Genomic DNA, 14,175 nt, shown 5'->3' on the forward strand with positions numbered 1-14,175 from the left:
CCCGCATGGAATATCCTTCATTTCTAAGAACAAGAATAGGCTGTCGAGTTTCACATGAAAGTTCTCTTTTTCTGGCCATTTTGAGAGTTTAATGGAACCAAAAAATGTAATGCTCCAGATTCTCAACTAGGTCAAATGAAGGTCAGTTTTATAGCTTCTCTAATCGGCAAAACTGTTTTCAGCTGTGCTAACATACTTGCACAAGGGTTTTCAAGGGATTTCTAAACATCCATTAGCCTTCTAACACAGTTAGCAAACACAATGTACCATTAGAACACTGGAGTGGTGGTTGTTGGAAATGGGCCTCTATACACCTATGTAGATATTGCATTAAAAACCAGACGTTTGCAGCTAGAATAGTAATTTGCCCCATTAACAATGTATAGAGTGTATTTATGTTTAATTTAATGTTAGCTTCATTGAAAAGAAAATGTGCTTTTCTTTAAAAAATAAGGAAATATCTAAGTGACCCTAAACTTTTCAACTGTAGTGTATGTATATGGAAAGGTGCAACTTCTAATTCAAAACATTGTTACACACAAAAACAATGATCCTATCCATTATATATTTATATTATCTGCACATGGTGCAGATCCCTTGGGTGTCATAAAATAGTTTGGAAACATATTACGAGTTCTGAAGCCTGAAGAATCGTGCCGTCTTCCAGGAAGGTTACATCATGGAAGTGATTCGGGGATGTTTTCTCTATCAACATTCACAGAATTCGGACTATCATGAATGTGAGTGAAATTATGGAGGATCACACATGCTTGAATGACGTCATTGATATTTTGTTTGCTTAATTGGAAGACATTCATTAATACCCTCCAGTTAGCACACAAAATGCCAAAGGCTATAATTAAAGACCCTCCATTGTTCGGTCAAAACTCTCTGTGGAAAAGGCCTCATGACATGGCGGCTCAGTTGAAAGGCCTCATCCACATAATTTTCTGATAAACTGTCCAGAAAAAAACAAAAAAGTCAAGTTGTCACCCACCCCTGGAGCTGAGGGTGGTCCCCGGCTCCCGCACGCAGACTGGTGGATTGGACATCGTGGCAGAGATGTGGGAGTTAAAGGGACCCTGTCAGGTCCAATATGCACCCAGAACCACGAGCAGTTGTGGGTGCATATTGCTGATTCCTGCCTAACCGTCCCTGTATACACTAGCATAGATAAACAGATCTTTAGAAAAAGTATTTCTAAAGATCTTTTATTGTATGCTAATGAGCACGGGGACTAATCCCCTGGGCGTTGCTTCCCCTGGCTAATCGGCCCCATTAGCATGTTAGTACGTCCCTGTGGGGCATGATCTCACTCACCTCTTCGCTGCCATTGCCGCCTGACGCTGAATTTCAGCTCAGTGTGCATGATCCCGGAGTTTGGGTCATGTGCACTACTTCAGTTTGAAACCAGGACGCAAACACCCGGCTTCATAGTGCGCATGACCCAAACTCCGGGGTCATGCACACTGAGCCAAAATCCAGTGTCGGGCGGCGACGGCAGCGAAGAGGTGAGTGAAATCATCCTCCTTCTACCCAGCCTAGTACTGTAAAGCGCAGGAGCGAGGAAAGGTTACAAATTGCCCGCACATGCACACCACAATACTTTGATCTGTCCTGAGTAGGACAGATCAAAGTGCGCCTGCACAGGACCACAATGTCGACTAGTGTGCATGACACATTATCCATACTGGGCTAAGAAGAAGGAGAACGGCGATTGCTGTAGAGAGGAGGTGCCAGACCGGAGAGCAGCGACACCCATCGTACCGGAGAGCAGCGACACCCATCGTACCGGAGAGCAGCGACCCCCATCGTACCGGAGAGCAGCGACACCCATCGTACCGGAGAGCAGCGACACCCATCGTACCGGAGAGCAGCGACACCCATCGTACCGGAGAGCAGCGACACCCATCGTACCGGAGAGCAGCGACACCCATCGTACCGGAGAGCAGCGACACCCATCGTACCGGAGAGCAGCGACACCCATCGTACCGGAGAGCAGCGACACCCATCGTACCGGAGAGCAGCGACACCCATCGTACCGAAGAGCAGCGACACCCATCGTACCGCAGAGCAGCGACACCCATCGTACCGGAGAGCAGCGACACCCATCGTACCGGAGAGCAGCGACACCCATCGTACCGGAGAGCAGCGACACCCATCAGACCGGACCGCCCCCTAGGGGAGTATTAAAAAAGTGATTTTTATGTTATACAGAGTGGCCTGGGGTCTTATATACAGTATTCTGGAATGCTGCATATAAGAGCTCACTGGTGGTGGCCGCAGCTTATGGGGGCCAAATCTGGTGACAGCTTCCCTTTAACACTAGAAACCTATAATGCAGAATGAGTATAAGGAGCCGAATAATTCATACGATAAAATAGAAATCTTTATTGCAAATATTATTAAAAACAAGAATTTAAAAAGAAGAGGACACTGACAGAAAGTCCGAGGTTGTCAACAAAACAAGATTTGTTCCAATAATGAATATTACACAGATATTATCTACGTACACAGAAGAATTCAAAGAGGTGATAAGTATGGAAAAAGATATGTAAAAAAATTAATGAATGTAGCTCTCACTGAAGGGGAGGGGTGTATATTCAAGAACACTGCATAAAAAATGCTGGAAGCAAAGTATACAAACAGGATGCTGCAGAGCATACACCAATATAAAGGATCAACACTCCTTATAAAAAGGTTAGATAAATGATGCCAAAAGAGCAACTGAAGTTATAACCCCAAGAGAGACCAATAATTCCAAAGTTAATATACAGAATTCCACAGGGATTTTAAAAAAAATCACATCTTACATGATCCTGGGAGGGATAATAAATATGTCATGGCTAAGTTGAAAGCAGACGATGGTATAGAATCAAAACAATTCACAATCAATGTGAGAATAGCGGTCAAAAGGTTTCTCGTCTAGCTTCTTCCAGGGGGTAAAGAAGAAGCTAGACGCGAAACGTGCGTAGGAGTACTTCTTTAGGCTCCCTGGTTGTTCTCTTATCCGTGCACACGCACTTCCACAGGTATTATCCTGGTTGATCCCCTCTTATAGCTGGTCCTTCCTTTTTTTTGGTCTAAGCTTTGCCACAACGCCATTTTGGTGTACCTTTTGAAATTATATCATCTTTTGATAGTAGTTATATTTTTTATTCTGAGTTGTCTTTGCTGCTGGTCTGCCGTTTTAATACGCCAATTCGGTGTGTATTTATATGGACTAAAGGTGGTGTCACACACAGCGACGGCGACAACAACGTCGCTGCTAAGTCACCATTTTCTGTGACGTAGCAGCGACGTCCCGTCGCTGTCGCTGTGTGTGACATCCAGCAACAACCTGGCCCCTGCTGTGAGGTCGCCGGTCGTTGATGAATGTCCTGCTTCATTTTTTGCTCGTCGCTCTCCCGCTGTGAAGCACACATCGCTGTGTGTGACAGCGAGAGAGCGACGAACTGAAGCGAGCAGGGAGCTGGCTTCTGGCAGCTGCGGTAAGCTGTAACTAAGGTAAATATCGGGTAACCAAGGGAAGCCCTTTCTTGGTTACCCAATATTTACATTAGTTACTAGCACCGCTGCTCTCACGCTGTCAGTGCCGGCTCCCTGCACACGTAGCCGGAGTACACTTCGGGTAATTAACCCAATGTGTACTCTGGCTAGGAGTGCAGGGAGCCAGCGCTAAGCGGTGTGCGCTGGTAACCAAGGTAAATATTGGGTAATGGTTACCCGATATTTACCTTAGTTACCAAGCGCAGCATCACTTCCACGCGTCGCTGCTGGCTGGGGGCTGGTCACTGGTGAGATCTGCCTGTTTGACAGCTCACCAGCGACCATTTAACGACGCAGCAGCGATCCTGATAAGGTCAGGTCGCCCGTCGTGATCGCTGCTGCGTCGCTATGTGTGAAAGGGGCTTAAGACTTCTCTGTGGCAGCAAGGACTTTATATATTAACCTTTTGACCGCTATTCTCACATTGATTGGGAATTATTTTGATTCTATACCTTTGTCTGCTTTCAACTTAGCCATGACATATTTATTATCACTCCCAGGATCATGTAAGATGTGATTTTTTTAAAATCCCTGTGGAATTCTGTATATTAACTTTGGAATTATTGGTCTCTCTTGGGGTTATACCTTCAGTTGCTCTTTTGGCATCATTTATCTAACCTTTTTATAAGGAGTGTTGATCCTTTATATTGGTGTGTGCTCTGCAGCATCCTGTTTGTATACTTTGCTTCCAGCATCTTTTATGCAGTGTTCTTGAATATACACCCCTCCCCTTCAGTGAGAGATACATTCATTAATTTTTGTACATTTCTTTTTCCATACTTATCACCTCTTTGAATTCTTCTATGTACTTAGATAATATCTGTGTAATATTCATTATTGGAACAAATCTTTTGTTGACAACCTCAGACTTTCTGTCAGTGTCCTCTTCTTTTTAAATTCTTGTTTTTAATAATATTTGCAATAAAGATTTCTATTTTATCGTATGAATTATTCGGCTCCTTATTCTCATTCTGCATTATAGGTTTCTACTAGTACTTGAGTAAGAGCCCTATCTGTATATTCTGGGTCTCATTTAGGTTTTTTCCCTTTAACACTAGAAGTCACAGAAATTTCGAGTTCCCCCCTTAAGTCCCGAAAGAGGGTCAAATGACATACAATAAACTGAATAGAGCTAACTAGAAACTAAATGGCTAAACTCAATGGAAAACAACAACCTCCTGTGGTGCGACAGTAATGGCCTTAATTACAGAACAAAAGACGGTGATTATAGGATTCTAGCTAAAATCCTTCAGGTCATTCGACCCGTCTCTGGGTTCCAAAGGTAGAAATGTTAAATGACCCCTCTCTGGGACTTCTAGTGTTAAATCCCAACAAAACCCCCTAAAATCACATGATCTGTCATGTGATGTGTGCAGAACCCTTTCAAGTGTTGGGTTTTCTGTAATCGCGATATTATGTCACAGTGTCCCACTGGTGTCAGCTCTTCACTGACATTTCCACGTGTTTCTTCTCGCCGCCTCCGCTGTAATCTTGTTCTTAATGATAAAGCTTTTCCATAAAAAAAAAAAAAAAAAAAAAAGCTCCGTTTCCTACCTGTGTACGCGGGGCGCCCTCTGGTGTCCGTTGTCGGTATAGGCGGGCTCTGGATGGCGGCTCCTGGAGTGGCGCTGAGCCCGCACGGATGGTGTCCTGAGCCGCCGCCGGACTCCGCTCTGCTCTCAGCAATCCACCGTCATGGCGACATTTGTCAGCGAACTGGAAGCGGCCAAGAAAGGCCTGAGCGAGGCGCTGGGGGAGAACGTGAAGCAGTGAGTGCAGGGTGTCAGCGGACAGGGCGAGAACCGGAGGCCTGCACATCCCCGGGCTAAAGTAACCGCGCGCCCCGGGGTGCTGAGGGCGAGCTGGGCCGTCACTGTGCGGCCTGCATGGCCAGTAATGGCAGGTGTGAGGAGCCAGCTGCTACATGGAGAGCACACACTGGGCTGAGTGTATCCACTGTACTGGAGGTGTGTGTGTATATATAATATATATATATATATATCTCACACACACATCTCCCAATGCTTAATGCATAGGGGTCCCATGTGACTGGGGGGGTTGCCTCTTCCGCATGCGACTAATGGGGGGCTGCCTCTTCTGCCTGCGGCTGCATGTGACTAATGGGGGGCTGCCTCTTCTGCCTGCGGCTGCATGTGACTAATGGGGGGCTGCCTCTTCTGCCTGCAGCCTCATGTGTCTACTGGGGACTGCCTCTTCTGCCTGCGGCTGCATGTGACTAATGGGGGCTGCCTCTTCCACCTGTGGCCGCATGCGTCTAGTGGGGGCTGCCTCTTCTGCCTAAGGCCACATTTGTCTAATGGGGGGCTGCTTTTTCTGCCTGAGGCTGCATGTGACTAATGGGGGCTGCCTCTTCTACATGCAGCCTCAGGCTCCCCGGCCGCAGATAGAAGAGGCAGCCCACCATTAGACAAATGCGGCTTTAGGCAGAAGAGGCAGCCCCCACTAGACGCATGCGACCACAGGTGGAAGAGGCAGACCCTCCACTAGACACATGCAGGCGGAAGAGGCAGCCCACCACTAGACACATGCAGCCGCAGGCGGAAGAGACAGCCCCCCAGTCATATGCGGCCACAGGCAGAAGAGGCAGCCCCCAGTAGACACATGAGGCTGCAGGCAGAAGAAACAGCCCCCCATTAGTCACAAATCGGGGGCTGCCTTTTCTGCCTGAGGCTGCATGTGACTAATGGGGGGCTGCCTCATCTGCTTGCGGCCGCATGTGTCTTATGGGGGGCTACCTCTTCTGCCTGCAGCCGCATGTGGCTGTGGGAGGGGCTGCATGTTGCTGGGCAGAGGGGCTGTTTCCTCCTTCTCCTGTGGCTAAGGCCGCATGTGACTTGTGGATGCCACTTCCATCCCTGATTTTAATGAATTTTACTCTGGCTTCTTGTGTGTATTCCTTAGTACAGAGGTTCCCAACTCCAGTCCTCAAGGCACACCAACAGTGCATGTTTTCAGGATTTCCTTAGTATTGCACAGGTGATAATTTAATCACCTGCAAAGGTGCTGAATCCAACACCCATGCAATGCTAAAGAAATCCTGAAAACATGCACTATTGGTGTGCCTTGAGGACTGGAGTTGGGAACCTCTGCCTTAGTATTCATGAGCTGCAGGTAGTTCTGTTCCTCACTTTTTACTTACAGCTTTCTGTCTATGCACAGAGGTCAGGTGAAGCCGAAGCCCATAAATGTTCAAAAACATGGTGAAAGTCTCCCTTTAATAAAAGCATAACATAGAGAGCCATCCCCTAGAATCGCCTCCATCACACAGCCTCTGATCCTCGGCTGCAGCCCTTCCAGCTTTAGTTTCTCAGGCAGTGGGGTCCTGGGTAGTATCTGGTGTGTGATGCATCCAGCTATGCGCTGTGATATCCGTTTTTATACAGAGGCCACTTCCAGGTGGTAACAAAGCTGGAGAATCTGATTGAGATTATCGGAAAACCTGTTTTAACCATTTTTTTTTATTTGTGTTTCAGATATTGGGCAAATTTAAAACTCTGGTTCAAGCAGAAAATAAGTAAAGAAGAGTTTGATGTTGAAGCTCGGCGGCTTCTCTCTCAGGAGAATGGTGAGGATGAATGTGTGCTAATTTATTACCGTGTTTTTCGGACTATAAGACGCACCGGACCATAAGGCTATGTGCGCATGTGCGCACGTTGCGTTTTTTACCGCGGAAACGCTGCATTTTGAACTGCATGCGTTCAGCTTCCCCAGCAAAGTCTATGAGAAAGCCGAAGAATCAATGCACATGCTGCGTTTGTAAACGCAGCGTTTTGAATGCCCAAAATCGCTGCGGAAAAGAAAGCATGTCACTTCTTTTGTGCGTTGTAGCTGCGTTCTCCACCCATTGAAATCAATGATGTGGGTCAGAACGCACCAAAATGCACTTGGACTGCATTTTTGTTGCGTTCCGCATGCTTTTTTGACAAACAAAACGCAGGTCTTTTCAGTCTCTGTGATGTCTGTCAATTTCTGTCTGTGGATGTCTGTGAATCTCCCTCTGTCGGTCGGTTGGTCTCTTTCTCTGTCAGTTGGTTTCTCTCTCTCTCTCTCTCTCTCTCTCTCTCTCTCTCTCTCTCTCTCTCTCTCTCTCTCTCTCTCTCTCTCTCTCTCTCTCTCTCTCTCTCTCTCTCTCTCTCTCTCTCTCTCTCTCTCTCTGTCGGTCTGTGCCTCTCTGTCCGTCGGTCAGTCTCCCCCTCCCCCTCTCTCATACTCGCCGTTCCCCGATCACCGGCGCGGCGCTGCACAGCGTTCACACTGCTCTGGCGGCATTTCCTCTTTTGAAAATGCCGGCCGCTCATTATTCAATCTCGTATTCCCTGCTTTCCCCGCCAACCGGCGCCTATGATTGGTTGCAGTCAGACACGCCCCCACGCTGAGTGACAGCTGTCTCACTGCAACCAATCACAGCCGCAGGTGGGCGGGTCTATATCGTGCAGTAAAATAAATAAATAATTAAAAAAAAACGGCGTGCGGTCCCCCCAATATTGATACCAGCCAAGATACAGCCACACGGCTGAAGGCTGGTATTCTCAGGATGGGGAGCGCCAGAGGTCCTGCGACGCATCCAGCTCTGCTACATGAAGCTGACAGGAGCGGCAGTAGAACACCGCCACCCCTGTGAGCTCCACGCAGCAACTGAAGTGAATCGCGCTGTCAGCGGGGACGTCACTGAGGTAATGCCGGTGTGTGTGCGGTGATGATGAGGGCTGTAGTGTCGGGATGTCGGCGGTAATGTCGGGATGTGTGCGGGGATGTCGGCGGTAATGTCGGGATGTGTGCGGGGATGTCGGCGGGGATGTCGGCGGTAATGTCGGGATGTGTGCCGGGATGTGTGCCGGGATGTCGGCGGTAATGTCGGGATGTGTGCAGGGATGTCGGCGGTAATGTCGGGATGTGTGCCGGGATGTCGGCGGTAATGTCGGGATGTGTGCCGGGATGTCGGCAGTAATGTCGGGATGTGTGCCGGGATGTCGGCAGTAATGTCGGGATGTGTGCCGGGATGTCGGCGGTAATGTCAGGATGTGTGCCGGGATGTCGGCGGTAATGTCGGGATGTGTGCGGGGATGTTGGCGCAAAAATGCATGCAAAACGCATGGAAAAAGCATCCAAAATGCATGCGTTGTGGATGCATTTTATTTTATAAACGCAGTGTCCAGTCTGCCAGAGGGTGTGTTCTTTTCCGCACTGCAGAGAACGCAACGTGCGCACATAGCCTAAGACGCACCCTGGTTTTAGAGGAGAAAAATAGGAAATAAAATTTTAAGCAAAAAAATGTGGTCATGACACACTGTTATGGGGCGAGGATCTGCTGCTGACACTGTTATGGGGTAATGTCCCCAAATTCTCTACTAAGGTACCCCATCTTGGTTATGGTCCCCATCCTTGTATATATGTCCCCCATCCTGCTATATACCCCCATTTTGCTATATACCCCCATCCTGCTATATACCCCCATCCTGCTATATACCCCCATCCTGCTATATACCCCCATCCTGCTATATACCCCCATCCTGCTATATGGCCTGCATCCTGTGGCACAGAAAAAAATAAACGTTTATACTCCCCTTTCCTCCCTCCAGCAGCATCGCTCATCCTCCTGTCTGTGTCAGCAGCAGCGCCGCTGACCTGTGTGGAGCCATCACTGTTTCCTGCAGCATCGCAATGTCCTCCTGTCTGCCGTCCGCTGATGTGTGGAGAGCAGGGCGCACAGGGATGACTTCATCGCTGTGTGCACCGCTCTCTACACAGATCAGCTGGCCGGCAGACAGGAGGACATTGCGATGCTGCAGGGAACAGTGACTGGTGAGTGTACCGTACTTATTCACTCCCCCCCCCGCGTTGATGATGATGCGCGGGGAGCAGTGAATACAGCAGAGCATGATCACTCCAGGCTGTAGTTGCCAGGGGTGATCATGCGGGCCGGCTGTTTACTATGTGCGCATCCCCCACCCATCATCCCGCCCACCTGTCAGCGCCAGCTTCAGCGCTGAGAGATGATGGGCGGGAGGATGGGCATGCATATGAAGTGAGTGGGCCCACGTAGTCACAGCAGGCGCTGTTACAGCCTGCTCGTGCCCCCGACGACCCGCTCCACCGCAGCACCCTCATTCTCCACAGCCACATTCAGACTATGACGCACCCCCCACTTTACCCCAATATTTGGGGGAAAAAAAGTGTCTTATAGTCTGAAAAATACGGTACATGAAGCAGTGCTGGAGTATCTGCGAGCGCTCACCTCGTACCCAGGGTACAGAAGCCTCAGCCGTTCTGATCATTCATGAGAATGTTCTGATGGGGATGGCTCTGGGATGACTTGCTACTGGACTGTTAACTGGTTACTCCAATATTAGCAAGTGTGCTAGGACTCCACTGATTCCAACAGCAGCGATCTAATATCACTCCCGAAAATTGAAGGTTAGCCCTGAATGTGCAGCACCGATAATGGCAGAGCGAGTGCAGTGCTCCACAATCTCCATCAGTCACAGAGAGAATGAATGAAGCATGGCCGCTGCTTCTACCTAAACAAGCATTTCAGAGCCTCATTTTTGGGATTGTGAGACCCAGCAGTCAGCACGTTATCGTCCATCCTAGAGGGGTGATCACATGCTATGATGGGAACGTTGAAATAGTGTTAGTCGGGCACGTACCCTGCATTCAGGCTCTATGGGAAGGATAGAAATGGACGACTCCTGCTCCGTGTAAGGGGCTTTGTGGTAAGATGTTACACTGCACCTCCTTGCTGTGGTTGTGCTGCAGAATGCCATATTGTCATCGTTGGTTGTACTTATTGGTTGGCGTTTCTGCAGTCAAATCCGTAATAATTTGGCATTCCTTGCCATCCGGTGGGTGGAATTCCCCCTTAATATTTTGTTTCTAGACTTTCAAAGAAATGAAGAATAATAAATGTGTAAATCAATGACGCACCTACGGGCTCGAGGTCTGATTGGGGAAATTTGATTCCACCCGGCCTGCTGACTGAAGGACCAATGGAATAATTGACATTCATGTATCTAAGCAAAAGAATTGTCTGGCAGTCAGCGCTAGAAACTGCTAGATGGTGTTACACCTTAGATGTGTTTTCTGGTGATGCTTGCCCTTCCTATTTTAGATGTGGTTGTATGATGGAAGGATTGGTACATGCTTACTATAACTTGGAGACAAAACCAAACACATCATCTTTCCAACATCCGACTTAAATCCCCGACTCGATTTATCTACGAATTTAGAGGCAACCTGTCACCAGATTTGGCAACGATAAGGTGCGGCCACCACCACAAGGCCCTTTTATATATAGCATTCTAGAATACTGTATATAAGAGCCCAGGCCGCTGTGTAGAAGGTAAAAATCACTTTATAATACTCACCTAACGGTCACTGCGGTGCAGACTGATCAGATGGGTGTCTCTGCTCTCAGAGACCGGCACCTCCTCTTTCGTCCATCTCTGTCCTTCTTCTGAAGCTGCAATGCATGACGCGTCCTACGTCATCCACACAGGCTGACATTGAGGTCCCGCTGAGCAGCGCAGATCAAAGTATTGTAGTGCGCCTGTGCAGGATTTCAATGCCAGCTAGTGTAGAGTAAATGACTTGGGACGCGTCATGCACCCCGGCTTCAGAAGGAGGAGTACAAAGATGGCTGAAAGAGGAGGTGCCGGTATCGGAGAAAAGAGACACCCATCTGCACCGAACCACCCCCTAGGTGAATGTTATAAAGTGTTTTTTATGTTCTACACAGCGGCCTGGGCTCTTATATACAGTATTCTATAATGCTGTATATAAGAGCTCAGTGCTGGTGGCTGCAGCTTATAGTCACCAAATCTGGTGACAGGTTCCCTTTAAGCAACATTACACTATACCCTGTACCGGTGGTCCGCTGCCTCGGAGTAACCCTTGAATCTCACCTGTCAATCAAACCGCACATCCAAGCTCTCGCAACCTCCAGTTAAAATATTTCCAGAGTTCGTCTATTAGAATTAGAGATGGGCGAGCACTACAATGCTCGGGTTCCCGAGTTGAGCAGGTCAGAGGCTCTGAAAGTGCTGAACTCGAGGAACGAGTGTAATGTAAGTCACTGATGGTGCAGTTCGGCTCTCGGCCCACATACAGGCAGCCATACACAGAGGATTTCCGGCTGGAGGGAGGACGGGGCTTTTTTTCCTCTTTCGTTTTATGTGACACACAACATCCGGAAGCCTGGCGTTAACCCCAGTGAGAGCCATTCAGAGACTGTGCATGGCTTTCCCTGAGCTCTGCCTCCATACGTTATGCAGTGAAGGAAGCCTGTGCGTTGTGGTCATTGTCTCACGTTCGAAACATCCGAGCACCCGTGATACTCGGCCAAACTCCGTGAGTACCTAAGCCCCCCGCTGCTCGATCGAGTAACGAGCAGTGCCGAGCACACACTCTCCTCACTAATTAAAATGTTATCTAATACCCTCATCATTTCTTGTGTTGACTACTGCAATATCCTCCATTGCCACACTGTAAACACTCTTGCATCTCTCCAGTCCATCCTTAACCCCTTTACGACCGCCGATACGCCTTTTAACGGCGGTAAATAAGGGTACTTTTTCCGATCCGCCGCTTTTTAACGGCGGTCGGAAAAAAGGGTCTAGCGCCCCCCAGAGTCAGAAAATTTCCGGGGTCTCAGCTGCCGGGGGTAGCTGAGACCCTGGAGATCATGATTCGGGCCGGTTTTTCCGGTCCCCGCTCACCTGATGACCGGTATACACCGTATACCGATCATCAAGTTATAGTAAATGACCGCGCCGGTAAAAAATCATTTATCTCCCATCTGGCATGATCAAACATGTCAGATGGGAGATAAATCTTTTTCCCGGTTCCCTCCGGTCCCCCGGTGTCCCCAAAGTGCCCCCCCCGACCCCCAACCCCCTCCCGAAAATCCAAGATGGCCGCGCGCACCGGCGATCACAGCAGCGCGCCGGCCGCATTTCCACTGTTCCTATGGTTTCTGTCGTATGTGCCATAACACATACGACAGAAACCTGCTCCCTAGGCCCTGCCGGGTCCCCCCCTACCCCCCCCCCTGGTGTCCCCCGGTGTCCCCCGGTGTCATACATACCTGTCGCAGCTCTGATCCCCCGCGGCCCCCTCCTCCGGCTCCTTCTGTGCAGACTCCGGTCACATGAGCAGAGCGCAGCTGTCAGCTTCCTGTGTTCAGGACGCTGGCTGCTCGCACTCTGCAGCTGTGACCCAGGGAGGGTGGGTGCAGATTCTTTGCACCCACTCTCCTCAAATGGAGGGTCTGCCCTCCTAGAAAATGGGGGATACGTTCCCTGAACGTCTCCCCCATATTCTAGAAGGTCCAGAGGCGACGTGGACGTCCAAATGGATTATTGTGGATTTTTTTTTTTTTCTTTTCAATAAATTGGTCAATCAGGGAATGTTTTGGGGAGTGTTTTTTCAAATAAATTTTTTTTTGTTGTCAATTTTATTTTTATTACTGTCAATTAGTTATGTCGGGTATCTGATAGACGCCGTGACATAACTAATTGCTGGGCTTGATGCCAGGTGACATTACACACCTGGTATCAACCCCATTCATTACCCCGTTAGCCAACGCACCAGGGCGCGGGATGAGCTGGGGCGAAGCACCAGAATTGGCGCATCTAATGGATGCGCCACTTCTGGGGCGGCTGCGGCCTGCTATTTTTAGGCTGGGAAGAGTCCAATAACCGTGGCTCTTCCCATCCTGAGAATACCAGACCCCAGCTGTCAGCTTCACCTTGGCTGGTGATCTAATTTGGGGGGACCCCACGTTTGTTTTTTTTTTTTTTAATTATTTATTTATAAATAATTAAAAAAAAAAAACAGCTTGGGGAGCCCTCCAAATTGATCACCAGACAAGATGAAGCTGTCAGCTGTGGTTTGCAGGCTACAGCTGTCTGCTTTACCCTAGCTGGCTATCAAAAATAGGGGGGGCCCCACGTCATTTATTTTAATTCTTTTTTTTTTTTTTTGGCTAAATACAAGGCTAGGCATCCTTTAGTGTCACATGAAAGGCACTAAAGGGCGCCAGCTTAGAATATGCAGGGGGGTGGGACGTTATATATGTTTGACATCTATCCATTCATCCATTGTAGCATTTTACGCTGTGTGCCCACAATCAGGGTTTGCAACGTTTTGGGCGCAGAGTGTTTTCCCTGCGTCCATAACGCTGCGTTGTGCAGTAGAAGCACAGTGGCAGGATTTTTAGAAATCCCGTGCCCACTGTGTTTCTTTTCTCCGCAGCATAAATCGACCTGTGGCGCAGCTTCCCGAGCCTCAGCATGTCAATTTATGCTGCGGAGATGAGTGTTCTTTGCAGGTAGAATAGAACTAAAGTCCACAGCAGCCTGAACCCAAATCGTGGGCATGGGCAGCTGCGTTCTCCCGTGGACAACACTCACATTTCTGCAGGAGGCTGACACTGGGTACTAGACGCCGTGTCGCTGGATCATGGCCACATAGCCTAAAGGCTACTTTACAGGCTGCGATATCGGTCCCGATATCGCTAGCGTGGGTACCCGCCCCCATCTGTTGTGCGACACGGGCAATCGCTGCCCGTGCCGCACAACATCGCGCAGATGCGTCACACATACTTAC

The 14,175-nt window shown here is 48.9% G+C and overlaps 1 protein-coding gene across 1 annotated transcript in view; it reads left to right on the forward strand.

Annotated features, from left to right (window-relative positions):
• Positions 1-5,112: 5,112 nt before the first annotated feature.
• Positions 5,113-14,175, forward strand: part of TADA1 (transcriptional adaptor 1) — a 75,484-nt gene continuing 66,421 nt past the window's right edge. The window contains exons 1-2 of the mRNA XM_075320990.1: positions 5,113-5,318; positions 7,044-7,135. Coding sequence (XP_075177105.1) covers positions 5,245-5,318; positions 7,044-7,135 — 166 coding nt within the window. The 5' untranslated portion in view covers positions 5,113-5,244. The remainder of the gene's footprint in view (positions 5,319-7,043; positions 7,136-14,175) is intronic.

This window comes from Anomaloglossus baeobatrachus, chromosome 8, assembly GCF_048569485.1.
Source record: "Anomaloglossus baeobatrachus isolate aAnoBae1 chromosome 8, aAnoBae1.hap1, whole genome shotgun sequence".
NCBI lineage: Eukaryota > Metazoa > Chordata > Amphibia > Anura > Aromobatidae > Anomaloglossus > Anomaloglossus baeobatrachus.